This window comes from Vollenhovia emeryi, unplaced genomic scaffold, assembly GCF_000949405.1.
Source record: "Vollenhovia emeryi isolate VEMERY1.0 unplaced genomic scaffold, V.emery_V1.0 DF939217.1, whole genome shotgun sequence".
Classification (NCBI taxonomy): Eukaryota; Metazoa; Arthropoda; class Insecta; order Hymenoptera; family Formicidae; genus Vollenhovia; species Vollenhovia emeryi.
This window is the reverse complement of record NW_011967149.1, coordinates 389,251-415,003: the sequence shown is the minus strand read 5'-3', so window position 1 is coordinate 415,003 and position 25,753 is coordinate 389,251. Positions and strand designations below refer to the sequence as shown.

Sequence of the window (25,753 nt, the reverse complement as noted above, 5' to 3'; positions counted from 1 at the left end):
AGAAAGCCGCGAGTCGGTGCGCGATGCATTTCGCTGTTTCGATATGCAGCTACGTGTGCGATCATCGGCTCCCGGGCGATTTCCATAATGACTTATTACGCCCGTAATTAAACAGCGGATTTTGTTGTAATCAGCGGCCGTAGCGGCGGTCCGAATCGGTTTACCGCAAACAACGCGATTGAGTATCGCGCGTTTAAAACAGTAATTAGAAATGCGTTCGTAAATTCTGTTCATTAATGTGGTGCGCCCTGAGAGCGCGCGTTGCTGCGAAATGCGCGCGTGCAACCAGGCCGGTTTATGTTTATCGCGCGCGCTCGAATGAATTTATGCTTCTAGAAAGCAGCGCGCTTTTGTAAATCACAAAGGGCGGAATGCAAGCGGAGCGGGCCGTCGCAAAGTGGCATGCTGCTACCGTGGATTCCGAAGCTGAAAGCGCCCGATGGTAAAACTCGCGCGCCGAAACGACCGAACAATGTCTTCTCCACGGAAGGTCTGCACAGAGCCAACAGCATTTATTAATTCCGAGTAAATTAAAAATTGCAAAGAGATACGGACATAATTAAATTAGAAGCGGGGAATTTTGTTTACTTCCTTTCGGTCTTACTCAATCCTAAATTAATTAAAAATTGTGCGAATGTTATCGCAAAGTCAGAAGAGGAGTTTACTGCAGACGCGAATGCAAAGTGTAAGTCTCAACGTCACGTATTATTTGTTTACAGTTGAAATATGGAAATACCACGATGAATCAATTCGTTGTCCTGCGTGTGGCGTGAAAGCGGCGCCGATAATGCTAAAGCAGCAGAAATTTATGAGCTCCCGGTTGGCTGCAGTGTGCTTAATGGGGTTAGTTATTAAAAAAATCGTTTTAACAATTTAACAAAAGCAGCGAAGAAGGGAACCGCAATTGCACGTTGTTGAGTAATGCAAATTGCACGCTACGTAACTTCGATATCAATCACGGTGCGCGCGTGCGCGTGCATGTGCGCGTAAAATAATATTCGTATTTATTTATTCAGTGAAATCATGAAAGCGCATGATGAATCGATAATTTGATATTAAATAAACAGAAGCGATCAGGGAAAAAAAAGGAGGGATTTTAACGTACGTTCGCAACCGTTATTTCCTATATTTCGCGTAAATTCGTGCCGATAAAGCAATACCGCGGTAAAACAAGTTTTCGATAATCGCTTATTAGCGGCGGTAAAAACGACGCTAATTAGCGAGGCGCGCACCTGCGGACTCTCTGAATAGTCTCTCTTCTATAATATACGGCTTTTTCAAAAGACCAACGCGCGGCCATAGCGCGAAACGGTTGAAGCGCGAATCGCTGCGAATCGTAATCATTAAATCCCTTTCGTTAAATTTAATCCTGGTCGCGCGGCGGCGTCCGTTTTCAGCGAATTGAATTCATACGCGACGGAAATCGCGAAATTACTCGCTCTCATAAATCACGACGAGTGACTGTCGATAAGCGTGTAATGCCGTATTTCAAAATGAAATATATTCACTTCATTAAACCTGATTAGCCAAGTGCAACACAATTTTATGTAGCGATGTAAGCTCCATCAGAAAATAATCTCATTTGCGATGCAGCTACGTCATTTTTTTTTCCCCTACGTGCATTTAGAGATAATTCTATCATCCCTCAATTTTTATCAGTTATAAGCCTTTAATTGGCGCGACGAAAGAGACGTTTCTGACATTTCCCGGCTAATTAAAATACAAAGTCGTACACTACTCGAGCACGATATTTACCTACGGTTTATTGCAGCGTCTCAATTAAAACTACCTGATGAGAATCTAGAGAGATACACGCAGAGCAGAATCCAAATCGTAACAAGAATAGATTGCAATAGATTTAAAGTTTCACATTTTTTTTTTTTCTAACAAAAGAGAAAGCTTACTTTCACCTCCAGGTTCATAGCGCGCACAATTCTACATAATCTTACGAAATATCGCAGGCCTCCCATTTTTTTTCTCATTAAATTCTAACGAAAAACTTAGACGAGTGTCACTGATATCCTTGTAGATGTTGGCCCTTCTGTTTCATACCGTTGCTGATGAGACGGGACAAAAGCGTGCGCACGCTGTGCCCGCGTTGCGGCCACGATTACGGGATTCGTACGCGAGCGGAGAGCAAGCTGATCGCCCATTCGTCCGAATGCGCGTCTAGCCGCGGGAAATTAAGCGATTTCGCAAATGCACCGTCGTGTTATCTTCGAGCGGAGTGCGGCGGCTCGCAACCCGGACATCGTCAGGTGAGTGGTATCGCATTGTTATGCGTTAATCGCATCAGCAAATTGATTCCGGTGCATGCCGGATATTTGCCGGTTGATCTTAAGTCACGACTGTAATCTCGAAACGCATGCAGGGTGCTTATATTTAAAAGAAATAATAAAAAATAAAAATTACCTTATTAAATTTTGTATAGAATAATTGATGAAATAACGATAATTTTGCGGTGATTTACGGTGATTTAATTTACATAATATCTAGACGTTTGCAGCACCTTTGTCAGCTGTGACAGTTTAATCACAAATGAGAGAGCGCATCTGTTCCTTTCTGAAATTGTCATACAATTACGTTTATATCATCACGTTGGCCTTCAAAAAAACCCCCCATTAATCTGTGACTCGAAACACCCTTTTGCAAAATTACTATTTTAATAGAAATTGATGCGTCACACGTTTTATGTGCTTCATTCACACGCCTCACGTGTGTTCGTTACGCATCATTACGCATCGGGAGGAAATAAAAAAAAATCGATATCTATCCATTTATCGGCTGAAAGGCGATACACAGGTGGTGTGCTAACGTCAACGACATTTCTCGTGTGACAAAGAAAACACTTTCCATGGGTGACGAGGCTGCGAGAGCTCTCAGGGTCTCGGAGGAACGTCCTCGGCGAGGAGGCGGATCTCGTAGCTGCCGGTCGCAATCGAAGCTATCGCGCGGATATGCCCTTTGTGCGAACCAGGTCACGGTGAGTCGTCGTTATCGTGGTATTCCATACAGGGTTGGCCCACCGTCGTCGTCGGAAAATATTTTCAGGGCTCCTCTGACGAGGTCGTCGCGGCGAATTTTTACGCGGCGGAAATTTGATACGGCGACGCTCCCCGCGATGAAAGATATTTTCAAGTTGTAGCTTTCCTTGAAATCGCGCCCAAGAAACGGCGCCCTTGAATTTATTTAAAGATAATCAAGAGAAAGGATGTATCGTATACGTCGGATAAATATAGAAATAAATTTTAGAAATGAAGAAAATATTTTTATACAATTAAAAATTTCGCTGAAGAAGAATATAATTCAGCAAGTATTTGCTGTATAATTTTTCGCTTGTTTATCACGAAAGATACGTGCGTACTGAGGCCGTTAATTATTTTTGTAACAATGATTACAAAATATTAAATATAATTATTCTACATAATAATTATATTTAATATTCATTATTACAAAATAATAATAAAATTCACTTGACGGCCAGCTTTCGCTTCGTATTATTTCGATTTTTACGAAAGACGAAGCGTAGCGGTGTCGATACCTGTTATATAAGAAATTCTTAAAACGGATGACCAAATCGCCCCTCTCTTGCAAATGTTCGCAATTTTTATCGTGTGCAGCATTGCGGCTCACCATATGACGAGTGTAGCAGCGACGATTGCGTGGACAAAAGGTGGGATCGTCGGCGCGACTTGGACGAATCGAAAGCTTCGAAAGCTTCGAAAGCTCGGGAACAAAGCGAATCCGAAGGCAGCGCGGGGACGGCGACGGTCGATTTTTATGCAAGACAGGTTTGCTGTCGGGAGTGCGGCTAGGAGAAACGGATGAAGAGATGGTCGAACGAATGGGGAACGGCGAACGAACAAATGTATTTGCACATCGCTCGCGAAACGCGAACTGTTACTTCGTTATTCCGTGCAAATTCAATTCTGCGGAATTCCATGGTAGGCAAGGCGAGTTCCCCGTCGTAGAACTTAAATGGAAACTCGCGGCACAAACAGTTTCACGCTGCGAGAGACACGATTCGCGTTCCCGGCTGACTGACAATTTCGTGGGAAACTTCGCGAGACGAGACAGGACGAGGCGCGACACGTCGTATTATTGCTTTATTAATCATCCGTTAACGGATTTTCGAGTTTACCCGCGTTTCTTTTTCTGACCCACTTTTGGATAGCGCTTCTTTTTTTTGTGCGACGACAACCGGTGGTATTTTTTTTTATTTGAGACGCATTTACACGGGTATTTATTTGCTTTTAGATGAGCTTTCACGTACGAGATTTTGTGACATCGAACGGTGAAATAAAACGCCTCTAAAAACTGTGTTAAAACCTTCGTTTCTGAATGAAATAACGTTCCAGCGATTATTTCTGTGTTAAAAATCTAAAATTCTTTCGTCTCGATTTTTCATGCTTTTTTTCCCCCCCGAAGCTCCCATCGTTTCATTTTCAATCGTGTAAATCGAGAGGATTTCTACACGATAGTACATAACAACATTTTTCAATCACCTCATCCCGCTATTGTAATCATTTGAAACTTGGAACAATAATTGACGCGATTCCTCACGATACTGTGGCTGCGAGAGCATTCCTGGAAGTTACGCTAAAGCGAGCGAGTTTCGGATAAACGAGGGTATTCTCTAACGGAAGATTTAATAGGCGTACTCCAATTTATCGACGCGTTTAAAGCATAAAATAAACGGATTGCCGGGACGAATGAATGGCTCTCCACCTTTCTTTCCCTTCTCCCTCCCTCCCCCCCCCCCCCTTTTCCGTCCGACAACGACGACATTCGTTTCATTTCCTTATTACCTCATTATCTCACGCCGGCCGACTTGTCTACCGAGTGCATCCGGATAATAATTTCCCGGAATTCTTTGTCGGGGTTAGCTCGTAAAACGGGAAAAACTCGCGCGCGGAATGAATAACCGCGCGCGAATCTCGAATCCCGCTAAACGCAACCTCGCCGGCGTAAATCGCGGCACGAAAGTGCAGCCAGCCCGCGCGCGTTGCACCCCAATTACTATAATCGACCGCTTTATTAATCGTAAATAGATAAAGTATCGTCCCTCGAAATTTAAATTCGGCCATTCATTAACAAATTACGGATCAAAGTGTGATATAATTCATTTTATCAAGCGCCTTTCGATGCAGTAATTTGATTAACATCTCTATTATACCGACATAGAGGAGCTATTTTATTTCATAATGTTATATGTTGCAATTAACGTCATTTTTTACCACAAATGGTTTTACTTGTGATTCTTAATTCCCTTTTTGCGTAAAAAATGAGGCAGTAATATCAGTTAATATTAATGTTACAGTAATGTTACGGCGTTAACATTAATATTCATAAATCTTTACAAGTGTTATCGCGTGCAATGTGAATTTTAAATAGATTTGTTAACGTGATGTAACAACTTTATTCATACAAACTGGTGCTTGTTTTAATAAAATTTTCGGCACACCTTTGGAAAAACTTACACAACTCGGGTCGTTTTAACCTTAATAGAGAGTTTCGACCTTAATTTATGGGGCGTTCATTGCCCGAGTAACTTTGCTTTAATAGTTAGGTGGCAGTTTCTCATAGTTTCTAAAATATTTTAAGTTCAAGATATGTAACCAAAACCGAGAATTGTAGACCTTAGAATGTTATTTTCTCTAAACGTCTACGTAAGAATAAAGCCGACGGCACACGATACTATTTTTTTCTATTGGATTGCTTACGAGAGCCAATCAGGATTTAGCTTCAAGTCGCCTGATCTAAAACTCTGCATCCTTATTGGTACTCGCAAGCAATTCAGCAGGAAAAATAGTGTCGTATGCCGTTAGCTTCAGAAATAAGATGCGTCTTATTTCTGAATCTGAAGCAAATTACCGATACAAAATTTGGCCTCCGAACTGAAAGCAGACATATGAATGACTGCTTGTATATTTAATGTAAAGTAAATGCGTAGGTGAGGGTGGGTGGAATCTCTTCCTCTACATCCTCCACTCCATTTTCTAACGAATTTACTTATCCGCCATACGCAGTATCGCGCTACAACGTTGCCCTTGGAAAAGGTACACTAGATTACGTAATGCGCTTCGAATTATTCGGAAAGAGGAAAAAGTGCGCTGCGGGAGGACGCGAGCAACACATGTAAATCGCATCCTCGCGAAAAAAAAGTCGCAAAAAAGCACTGACGAGCCACACAGCCGCCGATTCCGGCGTTTCTAAATGAGTGCTCGGATTCGCGCTTATCTAAACAATTAGTATGCGCCATCACAACCGCATACGTTACGCTCCGTAATGGACGTAGCCTATCGTACCGTGTGCAACTAAATGAATGCGATTACGCGTCCGTCCAGTTGAACGTACAGTGTGTAATGCAAGTTGCAACCATCGTTTCGTATACGAGAAAAAAAATACACACACACAAATATGCTGATATTGGTTTGTACTGAAATTGACTTTTAAGATTAATCACGATTGGACCACGGGTTACTCTTATATCGCTACTGGAAGAATTGATCGTTATCCTCGTAACAGTTAGCTAAACACAAGGTAACTGAAATTCATCGATATCTTTAGCAATCCCGAGTTCGTTCTCTGGCCGAGTGATTTAACGGCGCTATAATTAGCGACGGTCACATTGAAGCACGTAAAGGAAACGCGTGGCTCAGCGAAGTTCTCCACTTGGAGCGTAAAAGATGAGTCACCCCCGTCGGGGCCGCCACCTCTTCGCCTTTTATTGTCGCCGATAGTCCGCAAGCGCTGATTGGCTGGCTGCGGGAAGAAGGACGAAGGGTCCTCTCCTCATGGAAGGAAAGTTTTCCCCGAGCAAGAGAGAACACGGCAGGCCGGCCAGCCAGCCAGCTAGCCAGCTAGCCAGCCAGCCAGCTAGTTAGCTAACCAGCTAGCCAGCCAGCTAGCTAGTCAGCTAGCCAGCTAACCAGCCAGCCAGCGACGTGGCACGTAACGGGCATAAAACGATGAAAGTAATCTCGGCTCTGATCTCGTAGACGGTTACCAGAATCGGCGATCGATACGCCGGAGTGCGCCCGTAAAGATGGCTCGATTCCACTCCATTCACGTTACTCCTAATAGAGTTTAGTCCTCTTATTGTCTTCGTGTCGTTGCAGCTTATCTTTTGATGGCGAAACTTATGGACCGTAGTCCTCGAATATAATAAATATCGTATGACCAGAAAAGAAAGAAGAGGGAGAACGCGCGTGGGTGGGAGGGAAACGTCTATTAGTTGCGACGTGGCGCAACAATTTGCATCAAACGCACATTTCAAGTATCGTAAATACAATGTAATAAAGAGGACGTAAGGATCTGTGGTACACATTGTATTAATATGATAAAGCGCAAAGCCAACTTAATTCAATTCGCAAGCAACGAATCAACAATTGAAGAGCTTATTTCGGAGTTCGCCTTAAATCCATATCCTTGAAAAATGTAAATTACGCACCGTCCCTCCGCGAGTGAATGGAGCTTCAGGGATCGCGAATATGAAACACGAAATGCAAATAACGAACCGCGAGTATACGAAATACGAATATGAATCTTCTACTGTACTCTCAAACCTCAATCTACCGTGGGAGTGCATAATACCTCTCGAAGGACGGAGGGAGGGGGGAGGGAGAGGGGGCGAGAGAAGGGGGGGAAGCGCATTGAGTGAGTTGCACGATACCGGTCGCGAAGATACGCTCGTGGATCACGCGGGGATGAAGAACACAATGCGAGATCGTCAGTTAAACTGGGCCATGAAAGCGGTACCTGAGCGTTATAAGAAAAGCCATATAATTAGCATTGCAAACGTTCCTCTCTCTCTCTCGCTCCCTTCCGGTTTCATTCCTCTTAGAATTCGTTTAACGCCGGTCTCTACCTCTATTCCTGGTTTCGAAAAAATCCGACCATTTATATTCCGTTCTGCATCCTAACGAGCAAATTAATTAGTTTGCATAGAACTTTATTATAGCCTGGCTCGATCTCATTTTTGTCTTCCGAAAGGAAATGAATGTTTAATTGTTTGAAGAACGCTAACGTATTTAGTGTCGTACACTCGTCCTTCCTGTCCTGTCGAAATTTTGGTTAGCAGGTTAATTAAAATTTCCATAAAAAATTCAGTCCCGAGTCCGTTGAAGGCCGAGCGAGGAATAGAAAGGAGCTTCGTTATTCATCTGTATTCGGCATTAAAATCCAATTGGAATATTTTTACTATCCAATGTTTAAACATAACTAAAGAGCTACGTTCTATTTAGGACTTTCGTTTTAATATTTGACGAAGAATCTATTCCAGATGTCATATAACATTCGCAAGTCATCGTATATCTGTCATATTCTACTCCACTTTCTCGGTGATATATTTCTCGTTTCATCGGAATATCATTCCCGGTAACAGTGTTTTTCTCTTTTTTTTTTCCATTCGGCATGCTTGACTGGTCGCGCAACAAGGAGCCTTGACCGCCTCCTCTCTCTGCTTCTCCCTCTATCGAGAAATCCTATGCTGTTAACTCGCGGACCGTCCTGTAATCAATGCACCATCGCCGTCGTTATGACCACCTACGATACCGATATCCTCTTCCTCGTCGGATTTTACGACCGTTGTTCCTCGCGGCGGCTTCGCATATTTCCGGGAGTCTCTTCTTTTCGACATCTCGGTCTCTCTTTGATGATCTCCTACGTTGAATTTCACAGAATCGAAATACCACGGCACTTCGGGAAAAAGCAATAGAGAAAGGTTCGATAGAAACGATTTTCTCCCTCTTTTTCTCTCTCTCTCTTTCTTAACGTGTGGGAACGCATAATCTCTTTGATTTCCTAAGAGACTCTGAATGATTCCCAAAGATTTAAAGATTTGCATTTTCTTTCAACGGTACACAGAACGCTTCGTATAATATAACTATCATCTTTTATAGCGTATACCTTTAACGCTATCAACTTCCGAGGCACATTTCGCGGCGAATTTACAGTTAATCCTCACTTAACGAAAATTCACAAGATTACTCATACATTTTTACGGTGGTAGACTAGAGATAGAAATACATTTCTATCTACCCGAAAAAAAATATATTACTCCATTTTTCATTATTACACGCGTTGAATTCTAATATTTTAATTTTTGTTCGAACATTACTTTCAATTATTCCATTTTATTTCTCGTTCATCATCTCTGATCTCACAATTTTCTAAACCAGCAATACATTAATTAAGAAAACAAAAATCCAAAGTGTCTTAGGTCCACCGGGAGATTTAATTTCGACAAAAATATGGGAGCATCAAGGAGAATCATGAAGCTGTTCGGCTTATAAACGATCGTCCCCCCCGTGACGAACGATCGGGCACCCTTTAATATACCAGCCACCCACCCGCGCCGCCCCTTCACCGTAACTTGACGATGGCGGCCACTTTCAGACTTGGTCTCCATTCGACGTTATAGCCTTATAGATGGGGCGCGGATTAATTAGCACGGCGAATCCACCGAGTGGGGTCGCCAAGCGGCCCAACTTTAAATCTTAGGGTTGAATATAAAGAGTTACGATTTTCTTCATTACGTTGCGAGGAATTTTGATTAACCGATTTTGAAACGCTGACGTTATTCGAATGGAAAACATAACTTTCGGCGTGGTATGCTTTTATAAAAATGTCTCGTGGTTTTGGTTAAAAGAAACTCAGGCATTGATAGTTGAAGGATTAAGACAAAGTCTTATCTATTAGCCCGAATTCAGCGAAATGTTCTACAGTGGCGATGAGTATAGACACGTAAAAGCGCGTAGATTACTTGATCGCTCGCTCGCTCCCTCGCTCGATGTACGTTAATTACGACTCACGACAGTGAATTAAATTGTACCTTCACTTTGCGCGTAGTATCGGAAACTGTAAACGAGCCGCGTCGAAATTCAGGATTCGTGGCAGCCTTTTGCGCGCGTCTAATTAAGCCGCGTTTGAGAGCGCAAGGTACATCGAGTGCGATTCGCAGATCAACGTCAGAGATCGTGCCGAAAGGGAGAGGAGATTACGTCTAATTCGGTTCCAAGTGAGTGCATATAATCCGCTTGGCGCGTAATTGAGCTTAGATTAGGCGCTCGTGGATTATGAATAGATCGTCGGCAATTGCGTTGCGATAATTAGCACTTTAGGGAGAAACGCGCGTCGAGAAACGAGCCGATAATTCGCCAGCCCGCCGCGGCGCATCGGATGAGCGAGCGATAGTTTCGCGAAGACGGGATGATGCTATTGTAATTTACAAGAGGCCATTAACTGACAAACGCTAACGATGATTTGCGAGGATTAGTATACGAATTGTTATACAATCGTAAGAGCATTAACAGGGTTCAGCAGACACTGGACAAAGAAATTAGAGAGCTTTACTTCCGGTGGCTAGATTGAATACCTTTAAGAGGTACGATATAAAAAAAAAAGGACAAGATACAAGAGAACACAGATATGTATGGAATCCCAAGTGAACTTCCGCGAGTTACGTTTAAAGACATTATTCTGTCGGCGCAAGAGAGGATAAGTCCTTCGTTCTTTTGCTCTGGCCTAAACTACTTCCCGGTAGTCGCAGTAATGATTCAACTCCGGTTTAATTAGGAGTGGGACAGATGCTGGGGTATACAGTCTGAACGACACCCTCGCGACGCCGCTTCTCTTTCGTCGTCGTCGTCGTTGTCGTAGTCGACACGGCACTTCGATCGTTTGTCGAGCGCTCGTTAATTAATCGCCCGTCGCGTTCGAGAACAAACGAAGCGAGAGCGGCGGGCACGAAGAGAGCGGAAGGATATAAACGAGGCTACTAAGTTATTCTATTGCAGTCACCGGCTCTTTCTCTCCTTTCTGTTCTTTTAACGGCACGCGGGATGCTCGCGATCCGCGTTGTCGCGGTTGAGACACCGTCGCTACGCTGACGCGTTGACGCACGGCTTTAAGCGATCTTACAGCAATTTATCATGCAAAGTGTTCCACTTGCACCGCGTTACTTTCTAATGGCAGTTTCATTAATTATAATTCGAGATTAATTTTCTCCTTTTTTGTTATGGAAATATCGGTACGCATAAACTTGTTGAGTAATTGAACATTGATTTAAGATCGAAATATAAAGGGAATTAATTTAATGTCGGAAATAAGTCTTTTCCGTCGAAGTGAAAAGAAATATAAGCGATGTGAAGCTATTACTCACTTAATGTTGAATGGATTTATTTTGGCAAAATTTTAATTTGCTAAAACGTTTATATAAAATAAAAATGAATATAACATTCCGATATGTAAAATATCAAATGAATAGAAAGAAAACTATACCTACCGGACAATTTCGACAAAATCAACGGCAATTTATTTTCATTAGTACGGAAAAAGAACATCAAGAGAATCAGCGTTTCGTTTATTTAAATTACGACTAATTAATATCAAAAGTCAAAATTGACAGTTATATTACATTAATGTTAATTAATACGAAGAAACATTATTATCTCTCATTCGCCCATTGAGTTCGAACCGTAAGCGTGTTTTCGACAGCGCACATTTCGCGATTTAAAATTGGAGAAGCATTTCCATAAACGCAAACGCGCGTTTCAACGCAATCGCGTCTCGCGCTGGCGTAATCTTTTCAAGAATGTTACAAGATGGAAGAGAATGAAAGACGCAGCGCCGAGTGTTTTTACCGCACTCAACCATCCCCCGCGTCGTCGTCGAGCATCGTGAATATTACCCCGGCGATCGTCGTATTGTATAAAGAACGGGAAAATGGCCCGCGCGCTTTTCCATTGTCGTCATACCTGTCGTTGCCATCCGCGCGGAGATGAGCTCCGCGAGATGAAGAACCGCGGGCTAATTCGCATTTTCGCGATAACGCATTTATCCCGAGCGCTGTCACTAACAGCCTGAACGGCGCTGTAAACAGCGGTAGATACCCCCGCGGAAACAGCATCGACCAAGTTATTTAAAAACAAATCAATATGTGAAGAGATGATTAAATACTCGCAGCGTAATAATTTCATTTTAATAAATTATTTAGTAAATTAAAGATTTTCGATTGCACGCACAGAAGTCCATCAATACGCGGGAGGACCAAATCATTTAGTTCTCTCATGGCAAATTAATATTCGTTCCTGCTGTGATTAATTTCAATAGTTAATTATGTCGAAAGCCACATAACGCCCGGATATTCGTAAATTAATTAGCAGCTTCGGGCACTGAACGAATTTTTCTAGAAAATTTGGATTCTATCGGTTTTTTTAATACTAATACGTAGTAGCTGAAAAGGAGAACTGATATACGTCATGGCGCCACAGCTCGCGTGTCTGATCGCCAGAGATTAGCAGAAGTTTGTTCAGAATTGCGCGTTGTTGCTATCGACGAAAAGAATCGACACGCACCATTATGTATGTGCTCATGTTTTATTCGAGATAAGGTTATCCCGAGTTCGGTGCGCACGCGAGACATCTGCTTTCCGACAGCAACTTTCTGCAACCGATAACCGATAGCCCAAACCTATCTAAGTAAATCTTTTTACGTGAAACTCGATGAAACTTTAATCTGAAAATCTAAAGAACGTCCAGTTCGAAATGAACCGGGACTTCTATACATAAACTTGAAATTCTTTCGATATCTATTTCATTACTCTTCCCTCCGAGCGGTTTTCCAGGAAATTATCGAGCACGGTTTTCATATTCTTGCAATCTACCAGTCGCAATTACAGCTCCATTTACGGAAACTATAAAAATTCACACACGAAATAGTTTCTCCTTCGAGGGGAAAACAGCTTTCGTTCAGGAAAAAAAAGTAGCCTTTACCTTATATTCTATATTTTTGTTTTATACCGACTCATTTATATTTATAGTTCTCTGATGCCGTATATAAACAAGTCACGAGTTATCATTTCCAACCCTCTGCTGCGAATAACGCGTTTCCTTCGCAATCTGCAAAACCCTCGCGCTTTACGAGGGCGAGCTAGTCTCTCTCGGGGGAACATTTTCTATTCATTCGCGAGTTAATACGAGGCGGTAATGCCTCATATTGCGAGACGGTTTACAGGTCAGCTTTGATTTCGCTATACGTGACGAATATGTAGGCCGGCTAACTTTGCGGGATATCGAGATTACATCGTGCTTTATTAGAAACCGTTGCTCGCAGTTGATACAGGAAAGCCTACCCGCTTTGCAATATCGGTTCGCTGACTTCTCCCCGATGCTATCCCTCCCTTTCCCACCGAAAAATTTGTCAGTACTTCTCGAATATCCCTTTAGACCGTTCCTTGCGGAATCAAAGCCGCGGAGAAAGAATAAAGGATCCGTTAAGATTCTCTTCAATGAAGTTCGCCGTTCATGTCAAACCAGGAAGGAGTTCGGAGAGTAGAAAAAAAAATAGAAGAGAAACCGCGAACAAGGTATAATAAAGTTCGACGTATAAAATATGTCGGCCACGTCGGCGGAACGTAGTCTTCGTTGTAACCAAGTTTTCTGTCTTACAAGAATGTCGTGCCAAAGGCAATCTGTATGTTTAGCTCTGCGAAAGTGTTAAACGTAATATCAAGAAGTTTATAATCGAAATGATAAATCGCGCATTGATTTCAGAAATTATTCTATAAAAGTAATTGTCAGAATTATATTAGCTGCTATATCACCTTCCTGCGTGATACACATATAAAATGTTATTATTATGTATAGACGAGTGAGAAACTAATTTATCCTCATTTTTGGACCATGTCTCTCGTGATGTAATCCAATACTATGCTAATGTAATCTGAGGACTTTTCAGAAAAAATGATTATTTCTAAAAAATCTCTTTCAAAAGTGGGTCGCCGAATATTCTATATGGGATATTTTAATATTAATATCGGTCTTTGATGTAATATGGAAATCTGCATATTTCCCTCTTGGGGAAATGTAAGAAAACGTCTGTGGCGTCAAGACATATTTGCACAAAAATTTGAAGATTACAAATTCCTCTCGCAAAATGAAAGCGCGCGCCGCAAATTTCCCCGCCTTGCGCGGCGCGAATTATTTTGCGCTCGCGCGCGGTTCATTTGCCGGAGAAAATTTTAGGAATAATCCCGTTGCGACAAGAATAACCGCGAGCGTGAATCGCGAAATTCCCGGTGTGCAACGCCGCGCGCGATACCAAGTACAAGCAATCGTAATTGCGCCAATTAGAAACATCGTCGCTCCCGGGAGTCGGCAAGCACGGCGGGGAATACATAAATCGCGACTTTTCGCGAGCGAATACCCGATAAAGTTAAAACGCGGCGAAAGATGTATTAAGAGTACCGCGGGGATAACGCGGTTCATTCTTCGCCAAGTTAATTAAGTCGCGCTTCCTGGGAGAAAGAAAAGGAGAGTGTCCAGAAACATGCGGAGGTTCGTTCCGCGGTACCAAGTTTTTAATTAGATTCCAGCTTCTCTCGCGGCGAGGTCCCCGAGGATCGCGAGAAAGAAGGGAGCGCGATTCTCGCCGGGATAATGAGACAGGCGGTTTAGCCTGATAATTTCCTATTTATTCAGCAGCCAATTATCCGGCGGACAATCAGAAAATATAGTAATTCGTATAGCGAAATATGTGACGTTGTTAGCAACGCGATATCAGCTAGAGCTAGAGACGTGTTCTTACTTGGGTGAAAACGTACCCTTGACGTAACGCAAGCTGCATCTCGCAACAACGGCCGGTGGCAGAATTAACGTACCTGGAAGGAAAAAAAGAAGGCGGAATGAATTAATGATCGGAAAAGACGAATAAAAAATTACGGAGGGTGTCATGTAGTATAAATTGCGCGCTCGGCGCGATAATAAATAACGGAACCATGTCAACGACTTAGCTTCTCGGCGGCAATAAAGGATTAAAACGCGCGCCCGATACGGCAATATCGCACGTTTATATCGGCGCTTAACGCTCCAGGAAGCAGCGACAAAGCTGAAAAGTCGTCGCGTCGTCGAGTTTCCACGATTCCCAGCCAATTAAAACAACTTTTTATCGACCCGGCGGCCCGGTAAGCACGGTAGAGGATCGCCGATGAAGCGAGGGAGAGAGAAAGAGAGAGAGAGAGAGAGAGATAGAGAGGCTCCGTCGACAATGGAAGTCGTCTGTGCGCAAGTCCGCTTTTTCAACAAATCAGTTATTTACCATTTAGTTCACTGAATACCGGTCCATCGATTATCGAACGGATGTTCAAAGACACGTTTAAATGGTATCTAACAGATGTAACAAAGGAAGCAATATATTACAGTGAAACGCTCGGATGAACTTCACGAAAGTGTTTTTCGATTTTTCTTTTATAATTAAAACTAATGGAACATTTAACAATTCGTATAGATCTATTGTCGTAATAAGAATTAAATCTCAGCACGGGGCAGCTTTTAAACGGCAACATTTTCCGAAAAAGAAAGAAGTCCGAGGATCTAAGAGGGATCTACTCCTTTCCCTTTGTTATTGAAAAGCGAATCCGTCTGATTCTCTCCAACATTTAGCTCCATCATGGTCCGAAACGAGATTAGGCCGCTGCAGCTGCACGCCTGTACCTCCCATTGTTCGCCGGGATTCTCGCGGCGGTGTGCAGGAAAGGCGTATCACTACCATGAAGACGGAGAGGAGAAAGCAGAGGAGAGTCAGTAACATTGCTCGTGCTGGAACTTTAATGGCGAAGTTGTCCGCGACTGTCTCCGTGATAAGTTCATAATGCGGCAGCTCCGGCGCGACTGCCATTGATAACCGACGTGGCGTAAACTTCGCCAACGACTGCGCAGCCAACCACAGAGAGGAACAGCGAGACTAAGGGAGAAATCGAGAGAGGCCGAGAGAGAAAGAGAGAGGAGAGGGAGGGAGAGTCATGGCACTTTGGCCTAATAGGTCTCGCAGTTGCGGACTATCGACTAACGCGCTCGACTAACTTTTCGGCGTCAGCCTAGCGGCGGTTGATTTCGTGACAGGCGATCCGGTGACGTTGACTGACGTCATTCCGCGTGTTTCGAACTTGCTCTCGCCGCCGGCAGGATATCGCAAGCATCTGTTACTTGCTTACGCCCGACCGCTAACGGGACGAGCAAGAGCGAAAGATGAAAATTAGGAACGAAATTGGTGACGATCCGCGCCGGTGATTGGAATTAATTTTCCCCGGGATATTAAACGCGTTCAGAAATTTAATTTAAACTTGGCTAAATTGACTCACTCCGCGGAACTATGAGCCAATGGCATCCAATTAAACATTTTTGTCGCGAAAAATATCGGTTTTTAAAATTGACTGAGGAATACGGCTTGAAAATTTTAACCCCTTCCCTGAAAAATCCGCGTAAACGCCAAGATTTATTTAAAGAGCACATAATTTCAATATATCAGTTTCTAATATTTCTATAGAGGATTCAATTTTTAATCTCCATCCTTTGCGCGACGGAGCTTCCGGTAGCTGAAGCTTAACTCGCAAAAATCAGGAATATCTGTCACAATTTTTCTCCCTTTTTTTCCTGCAAATCCGCGTTTGTTTGAATGTGCGCCAGCTTAATTTGCAACGGACGATTCAAACGCGTTTCGGTGAGCTCTCCAATTAGTGCGACTTTCACTCGTCTGCAATCGAGTCAGCATTTCCGCTGGAGTTTCAGAATTCGAGACTTTGATCGGGGTATCGTTCAATAAAGGATTATGCATTTCGATCCCGGTGCAATGTATCCGAGTGTCTCCAGATAAAAATACCTGCGATCACTATGACGAAATACATTCGCTACACAAATTCCGATTCTTCACTCGATGATCAGTTCAATAAGAGAAGACAGGGACGATGCTAGAGAAGAAATTTCTATCGTTTTTTCATCTTCCTCCATTTCGGCTAATCCCGGTGCCTGTAGTTACGCTCTTCGTCTTTTTATACGTTCATAAATAATCTTTTTTTTTGTTAATGTCTACTTTGTAAACGCCATTTCCCTGTCGCGTTCTTATCCTAGAGGATTCGGTGCCAGGGTATTACTATACAAACTTTTTACTCCATTCTATTCTATCTTATGTTCTGCTTTTTCCGTTGCCGTCCGTGATTTCAGGGTCAGTGCGGGGTATCCTTCGCCGGCAGCTACAGCGATAAGCGCAGCGCAGTTTATTCCTCTCGTATATCCCCTTTGCGCAAATCGATTCTCATTACGGGATCGCGCTTGCCGGACGACGAGTCCATAAACGTGACTAATAGCCCTCCACCCCGCTCTCCCCGCTCCACCTGATCCTGTCCCGCGATGTCGCGTCGCCGTCAGATTGAGGTGCATCTGCATCCGCGGGCAGATGTACGCTCGTAACTTACGAGATATGGAAACGAGGTCCCAGCTACCGGGGACAAAGGAGAAGACGGCTTTATCCTGTGGCTTCGCGATATCGTCGCACTTGACAAGAGTCACACAAAAAGAAACAGAAAGAGAGAGAGAGAGAGAGATTTGAATACAGAGGTAATACGTGCGTTTGATAAACAGAACGATATTTCTATTTGAAAAACTCTTCGCGTATATTTAATTAAACGCGACGTCGTTCGCAGACGTGTTCGAGACAGCTTCAGCGTAAGATATCTTTCAAGGTTTTAAATCCAGCCGTATCGCGTCTCCAAACAGTCGAGTATCTTTAGAATCAAATATTTTGTTATAATATTTCATTTTAAAGAGTAATAAAATTCCATTTTTCATTTTAAATAATAATTGAGGGATTGCTATTATTATTACACTTTTTCTCTTCTGCCTGCCTGTTACTCCATTTAAATTTAATATCGTTACAGTTGAAGGTTCGGTGGTTTCGCTTTGAGGCCACCGCTGTGACGCTTCGAGCGTGGGCCGCCGCGCATAAACTAGAATTTCAAAAAGATACTTTCGGTGAAACACCGGCGGCCGCCGGCCCCCAGAGGGTTAAGTTACAACAGAGCGCTTCATCGCGTGTCGATACGATGGAATCGAGCGCGATTTAAAAGCGCGAGTGGTAAAGCGATACACGGATGGCGGTGCAAAAAAAAAGAATGCGGTCTCGTACACAAAGGATTTTATCACGTGCAGCAAACTGCGAGAATTGCAAAACGATAATTCAAACGCGGAGCTATTTACTGGAAAGCGCTAACTGCAGATCGATTTATTTGCGTACCGAGCTAACCTCGGGCATGTACCGTTGGTTGTCGAATAACCCGGATTTTTATTCGACCCACACACACGCGTGATAATATAAATACGTTAATAAATCATATTATAGAGATTCTTTTTTTGCGCATTCCTTCGATTCTCGTTCAGACGCGAGGAGCATTTTCGCCGTATTTTCCCGGCTTTTTCGAAATGGCGATTTTTCCACAGGCCGCACATTTTCACGTCGATTATCCCCTGGAATCGTAACAATGGCGGCGTCGGGTCCTGCAAGAGATAGGACGCGTTCGTAATGTCAAGCACAGCACAACGGACCCGTTCGCTCGCTCATTCATTCGTTCGAGTATCGCGATCCGTCACGCGAACGTCACTTGGAAATTTTAATACCCCGACGGTGGATCTTCATCCACCATCCGCCGGCCACTGGCGTCGAGAAATAACCTTTTTACGAACCGCTCGCTCATTCATATCGCAGTCGCGAGTTACCGAGGAATTCCCGAGGGTTTCGCCCAGGGTCCTTTCGCCCGCCCATTTCTTTTTTATACGGCGAAATAACTCGTCGGAGCAAATATAGGAACCTCCGCCGGGATGACACCCCGTCGTCGCGCGTATTCAACGACGACGCGAAAGCCGGGGACGGAGATTTCGCGATTCCAGATGGCCAGGCGACCATCTACAGCGGCATCTCGAAAAGATTCGTAATTGAAAAACCGGTGGGGCAAGCGTCGACGCGTAGCGCCCTAAAGATACGACACGAATAAAACCGAGTAGAAATGAAATCAGGCCTGCCTTGTGTACGGTCAGGGCCTGATAGGGAGGAAGTAAGGAATGCCCTAATAAGGAATTCCTGCGCCTGATTCCCTCATAGGATTTGATAAACGTTACCCTGAATATATAGTGCACCGCTCAGTGCCGCGACGTGGCGACCGCGCGATAGTCTTTCTCGTAAGTAAAAATCATCCCGTGTTAGTGCAAGAGGCGAGCCGATATGATCCGACAGCGAGTTGTCTGGATCATGGATAAACTTCCATGATCTGAATATGGAGTTGTCTGGATCATGGATAAACTTCAATGACCTGAGTGTGGCGCAGAGAAATGTGCGCTGCTTGGTAAGCAAATGAACGAAAAGATCCGAGTTCAAATCCGCCGACGCCGCTGGTGTTTTTCGGAATCTCTCGAAGAGAAGTGGCAACCACCGAGAGTATTCCCAGAGTACCAGAACGAGAACTGGATAAAACAGGCCTAATACACGAGGAAGAAGACCTGAATATACTTTTGATGACTATATAATTTAACACAATTTAAAGATGAGTTTAAAAAATTAAATTTTTTAAAATAGGAAGCCTACTGATGCCTTACTACCCCGCTATTAGAAATCGTAAGGCGTAACAAGAGGCAAGTTACGAGGTCTTGATAAGGAAAACCTGATCAGGCAATTTTATTTCTCGACGTTACATTTACGGTCAGGGCCCTATCAGGGCTGCCTGATGAGTACCCGATCAGGCATCAAGGCATCCTTATTAGGCCTCTACCAGGATCCTACTAAAATTTCTGCTCGGGAACCCGCTCTTCCTCTCGTCGCGTGACGATGATCGGGAAGCTCACTTAAGCGGGCCGCAAGCTCGCTAATGCGGGACGCAATAAAATATAATAAAACGTAAATAGAATATGCGCAGAAACGCATAAATACGATAATAAAAATAATTTTCTTTACGAGCGCGCGCGGCGGGCTCGTAACGCGAATGCTCGCGGCCTAATACAATTAGCGTGCGTTGCGAGGGCATTAATCTTTCGCGCAACTTTCGCAGCCAGCGGCGCGGCCGCGGCGCGGCACGGCGAGGCGAGGCGAGGGTCGCCAATTGTGCCGGGCATAACTGCCCGAGTTGGTAGGTACCTACCTACGTGCTAAGAGCAAAGCCCGGAATTAGGATGCATCACCATTAATTAGGCGCTTACAAAGAGCAACCGATTACGGTACACGTTACGGCGCGGCTTTATACAGCTTTCTTAACGCTGATTTAGAGCATGCACGGCCGGAGCTCTACGCAAATTTCTGTCCTCACGGGTTACGAGGGTAAGAGAAAATTAATATTGGTGCACACGCTCTCCCTCTCCCTCTCTCCGCAACGCCGCAAATAAAGCGGGTTTCATCTGCAAACAGGGAGGGAGTCTCTCGCGGATATCGACTGATCTCTTTCGCGAGGTATCTCGATTTTACGTAATTCTCAGTTTTTCTGTTCAAACGCTCATTCCGATTCCAGAATGAACGTTCGGGCACCTCGATTTTACGCTACTTTCGACCTTTCTGCTTGAACGTTTATTCAGGACCAGACCGAGCGTTTAAACCGGAAATTGCGTAAAAATCGAGATACGCTCCTGCGAAGATCAGTTGATATAGACGTTTTAAATCTTTAGAACGCGCTCCAAATAAATTCCAAATTCGCAGCTTAAATCCCACCCGGAGGGAATGGCGCGGAATCGAGATTGCGATTTTGCCCCCGTGGTCTCGCAGGTGTCGACACCTTCGAATCGCGAACGTCGCTTCGGCGAATCAGCCTGCTGGACGAGCGGCGGCATCGGGAATAACTCGCGAGGAACGCGCGTACGAGTTTGACGGGCTTGGAAGAAGCGCGTCGTGGGTTCCTCGGGTTTATAACGTGGCCAAAGGTGACGTACGTGAAAAAAAAAAAGAAGATCCGCGGGAGAGGGGGAGAAAGAGAGCCATGTGATATACAAGAGTCGCTGGAGCGCGAGGAACCGAGCGCGGCTTGCCGGTAATTGCTCGATTACCGTTAGCGCGCCGCTGTATATTTCGTACCGAGATTAAAGTTTACGACGCTAGGCGAGATTTAAAGCCGAATTTCCCTCGCCGCGATCGGGCGATCGCTCGTTTAACCGCGCGCGATGCTCGTGCGATCCGCGAGGAATCGTTAACCTTAGGAATATCTGGGGTAAAAAGTGCCCGGGAGCATTCGACTCTAATGGACCGCGCGGCGTCGTCGTATTTTGCCGTGATTTTATCTCGACACTTTGACTTTTACTACCAGAATTCTGGGATATGGCAACACGTATAGTACGTCTGTAGATGTGAAATAATAGTAGCAATTGCGATTAATCATAAGGCACGGAAGACGCGTGACACAGGCTAGACACCACCTCCGAGCGTAATTTGTACCTAATTTATCATTACGCTGTAATTATGTGCGCGCGTAATTCACAATTCACAATTTACAAGCTCAATTTTGCTGCGTTCGTATGAACTGGAGAGGGAGGGGGGGGGAAGAATTCTAAAATGCGGTAAAAAAAGAGGACGCAAAAGTTTCTTGAAAAATAGCGAACTTGACAAACACGCGTCAGCTTCCATCGCTGAAGTAATAAATATATCCCACCGGAGCAGTTTGGGTATAAGCAATCAACAGTCACGAGATTATATCGTGGCCGCGCAACAACTATACACGGAGTAAACAGTCGCAGTGCCGGATTTTGCAAAGCCGCAGGTAGAATTACAATTAAACTTGGTCATCAAATGTCAACTCGAAATTCGTTAAGGAATCCGGCGGGGGGCCGGGGCCTGGGGCCGGGTGCCGGAACCGAGGCCGGGAATGCCGTGTAGTTGACCAGTGCCCGGCGTACAGGTCTGTATATAACGGCGGTGACCCGCATACACGGGGCGCGCGCGCTGCGCCTCTCCTGCGGAGACAATTTGCGCGGACCCGTACACGCCCGCCCGTGGCCACGCGGTTGTTTGCGGTAATAAGACAATCCCTGTCTGTCCGGGTGAAGTTATGTGGGCCGGCGGTGCTGGGCGCGGTGTGGATTTTCTATAACGGTGTGGATTGTTGACGTGCGCACGCCACTCGTCCTTTTCAGCGCAGCGTTCGGCTTATCAGGGCCCCGACGCCAATTTCGCGCGCACGTTCCCTCGCCGCTTTCGCGAGTGCAGCGGCAAAATCGCCGTAGATGCCCGGGACTCGGCAGCGATGCGGCGACGGCGACGGCGGCGGCCGGCGCGAGTATCTCGGGGATTTTCCTCGGCCTCGCCGGGATGACGTTCGCCATTGTGATTAGGGACCCGAAGTCGGCGTGCGTCTCTCCGCGGGCCCGAGGCGGTCGCGAAATGTCTTGTCTTCGGTTATGAACCGACAACCAGCGCGCTGTTATAATAATAATAGGCAATCGACCAGCGTTCGGTATGACGGAAGTGACTTGCGAGTTAACTCGCGCTCTCTCTCCCTCTCTCTGAGAATTTTAAACTATGAGAACTCTATTCCCTCCCAAAAAATGAAGAAAATTGCTACGGCTGGAACGATTCGATCAAGCGACATGAAAGCATCGTACACGGAGTTCCTCGGGTCTTCCTGTTTAATTTTAAAGATAAATAGTTTATACACTCGGTACAAGTCTTCAAAAAGTTTGTCGATACTTTTTTGCTCTCGTTTTTTTTTATAAAATGATTCTTTCTGTTTCGAACATATATGCACACTTAATCTCTCTATTTGCTTTGGATCTTATTTTTTCCCCGTATTTCATGCTTTTCTGAAATAATTAATTCGCGTATTTTTCGCTGTATACCGTGCGGTATGTTTTTTCGCCTGCATAGAATGTCACAGCGGATGCTATTCTTGTTCCACATTGCGTTGCAGTTGCAAAAGTTCCGAAGTATTATTTCATATCGTGATTCTCTATTGCCTCTGCGCTCATGTACACGCCACCTTTAATTTATTTTATTTCTTGTTCTTGTCCTTTTATTTTTTTCGGGTGAGCTTCCAACAGCATCTTGTGCTGGCGCCTCACCGTTCGCGCACATCTTTGTGCACTGCAATAAACTAAATTATATATATATATCTTAATAAACTAATCTATCTTACTCCATAATAATTTAAAAATATACCCTCCTCCATTTAAAAGAAAAAGAAGATTCAGGTCAGCAAGATCGTCGGTCACGACTGCAGGGTTAATCACAACCCGCGCGTCCGAATCGCGGCTCGCTGAGGGGGGGGGGGGGGGAAGAGTTGCCGCGCAAATAACTGACGAACAACGCGCTCATTCTCAGCGCGGAGTCGTAATCTTGGTCAAGGAAAGAGAGGGAGGCGGGAGGGAGGCGGGGAGGAGGCAGAGAAGTAGAGCGTATAACGCCGTGTACAATTTGTTAGAGCGCATAATCGTCAACGAGACAAGATGAGTAATGGCGGTGGTTCATATTGTCGGAAAGAGGAGGAGGTGGAGGAGGGGGCGGCGGAGGAGATGGAGGAATACCGTAAGGCGCGGGATAGAGACGCTCTCGAGAAGGAGCTCTCGGAGTGAAGGCGCGCGCGAGATAGTGTGCCAGCGGGCTAAGGCGCCGAGGTGAACGTGACCCCCTCGTGCCGCGCGGCCGTTTCGCGAAAGATCGCGAATAATGCGAGTATACGCCGCGCACCTCCGCTACGAGAACGTCGAACGCGATTCTCATCCTTGCGAGCGAGCGCGGCCGTCAATTAAGGGGATGCTGGAGTGATTCTGCACTTTCGGCACCTTTTGCTCCTAGAACTGTCAATTCGCGAAAACATTTGTGCTGTATACAAATTATGTGGCTTTTGTGTACGGACCGACAGTGTCCCACTATTCAGATTAAGTGAAAGAACAGCGTGGTATCGTTGAAATTGAGTTCAGGAGCTTAACAAGAAGTCTATTCACTTATTCGGGTGAATAGATTTTTTTGTTGGGCTTTTAAACTTAATTTCAATGATACCATGCTGTTCTCTGATTTGGTCCGAATAGTGGAACACTGTCGGTTCGTATACACAAAAGCCACATAATTTCTATATTACACAAATGTTTTCACGAATTGACAGTTCTAGGCGCAAAAGGTGCCAAAAGTGCAGAATCACTCCAACATACCCTTAAGCATCGCGACGCGCAGCGTCGTCCTCTTTTCCCCGTCGTCTTCCTGGCTCTCTCTCTCTCTCTCTCTCTCTCTCTCTCTCTCTCTCTCTCTCTCTCTCTCTCTCTCTCTCTCTCTCTCAGAATTTTGGAACACTACACCGTCTAGCTTGCGGGAGGTCGGCACTATTCCTAAATTCAAGCGTGAACCGCATAGCCACCTGCAATTGCAGGCATTTTGCCAAATATCAGACGGTATACTCAGTTATCTCTCGACCGTGAGGCGTTGTACTCTTGCTGAATCTACGATTTGTTGCGACACTGTTGTACTCATGCACTTGTGCCTTACGATCTAATTATCATTTTACATCCCAGGTGCCATGTGTGTTGTTGTAATCAGTCTATATACTGTCGTTTTTTATATTCCAATTTTTTAATTATACAAATGCTCATACTCACTCGCAATTACTTTTCTGTGCAGCATTGTCTGATGCTGTAGGGCACTTGTCTCGGAGCATTTAATAAATAAAGATTCTAAAGATTCTCTCTCTCTCTCTCTCTCTATTTTTTCTTTTCTTCCGCCCCTCTTTCTCTTTCGTTTAGGACGGGAATATTTCGTGCGGCTAAATTAATAGCACGCCACGACGTATCATTACGGTACGACGCGGCCACGTCACGGGCGCAAAGGAGGCATCTCGCGCTCGGCAGCGTATCATTAAGGCGCGCGCGTGCGTGCGCGCATATACACGGGTGTCAAACGATTTGTCAGCGAGAGCGCGACGGCGACGATACCGGCGATAGACCGACGGCGATGGGTGCGCGTTTAACCCCTAACTGCGGTCTTGGACGGTTACCGCATTGTGTGCCACTTACACGCGGCCGTTACGGCACGCGCGCATAAAGGATCGGAGGTATAATCGGAGGAGACGCGTCGCCGTCGCCGGGAAAAAAGCCCCGTCGTCGTACGTGCGTGTCCGCGAGAGTAGTCGCGGGATAAACGGGAAACGTGTTTTTGACTGCTCGGCCGTTTAACTGCGCGTCTCATGCGTCGAGACGACGACAACGACGACGCCGGAATGCGATGCTGTCGCGCATATGAATGCTCGCAGGAGGAATTTAATGGCAGTTACTTCGATAGGAGTCGTCGGGTTTCTAGTTACCTGAATCGTATTATTACATTGACGGGTTATGCGTCGTCTGCCGTCTACGGTCGCGCGGAAATTAGATAAGCAGGTAGACAGAAATCCGGGATGCACGCTGGGTCGCCGCATGTGGAACATCGTCTTTATATATTATCGGCGCGGTATGCGGGTCTCGAGAGAGACCCATCGATCAAAATCACAGTCGATACAGCACCCTTTAATCTGTCTGACGAGTTTGCGCGCACGCGCGGAGTTCCCGCGGCACGAAGAAATAATTAGCGTAAGCGATCCTCGATGGCAAAAAAAAAGAGGAACGCCGCGATTCGTCATGGACCGACCCGACAATCCGCACAGATCGGCTAATCATCGGAGAGGCGCTCTCGCGATCGCTCCGCAATTAATTTGAGGAGAAGGAGGCTGATCCCGCGGGGGGGTCAGCAGGGGAGAAAATCTCTCGCCGAGGGATATCGCGCGTGCGCGCATGTCGTGGCGCATTAATGCGCCCCGTTCGCCAGTAATTATCCCTCCCCCCCGTGTGGCCGTGTGAAAAGGCTACGAGGGTCAGGAATAGGAGGTGTATTTACTTCGGTTTGTGGCCTAAGCTCGCGGTGCTGTAATCAACGAGTCCCGGATCGGCGATCGATAACCGCTAGTAGATCGTTCGACATCCATGGGATTTACGAGCGG

The 25,753-nt window shown here is 45.1% G+C and overlaps 2 protein-coding genes across 2 annotated transcripts in view; one reads left to right on the top strand and one right to left on the bottom strand.

Annotated features, from left to right (window-relative positions):
- The window catches only part of LOC105560909 (CCR4-NOT transcription complex subunit 6-like), a 584,882-nt gene that overhangs the window by 170,828 nt on the left and 388,301 nt on the right, over positions 1–25,753 (bottom strand). The window lies entirely within an intron of this gene.
- Positions 1,590–3,181, top strand: LOC105560907. The gene is made up of 2 exons (XM_012010418.1): positions 1,590–2,258; positions 2,843–3,181. The coding sequence occupies exons 1-2, from the start codon at positions 2,061–2,063 to the stop codon at positions 3,143–3,145; spliced, it is 501 nt and encodes a 166-aa protein (XP_011865808.1). The 5' UTR covers positions 1,590–2,060; the 3' UTR covers positions 3,146–3,181.

What these genes read in the sequence shown, in the direction of transcription:
- LOC105560907 (XM_012010418.1), top strand. Translation starts at nt 2,061, where the DNA reads ATGAGACGGGACAAAAGCGTGCGCACGCTGTGCCCGCGTTGCGGCCAC. An exon ending in CGCAACCCGGACATCGTCAG is followed by an intron (nt 2,259 to 2,842) that starts GTGAGTGGTATC and finishes CGTGTGACAAAG; the next exon opens with AAAACACTTTCCATGGGTGA.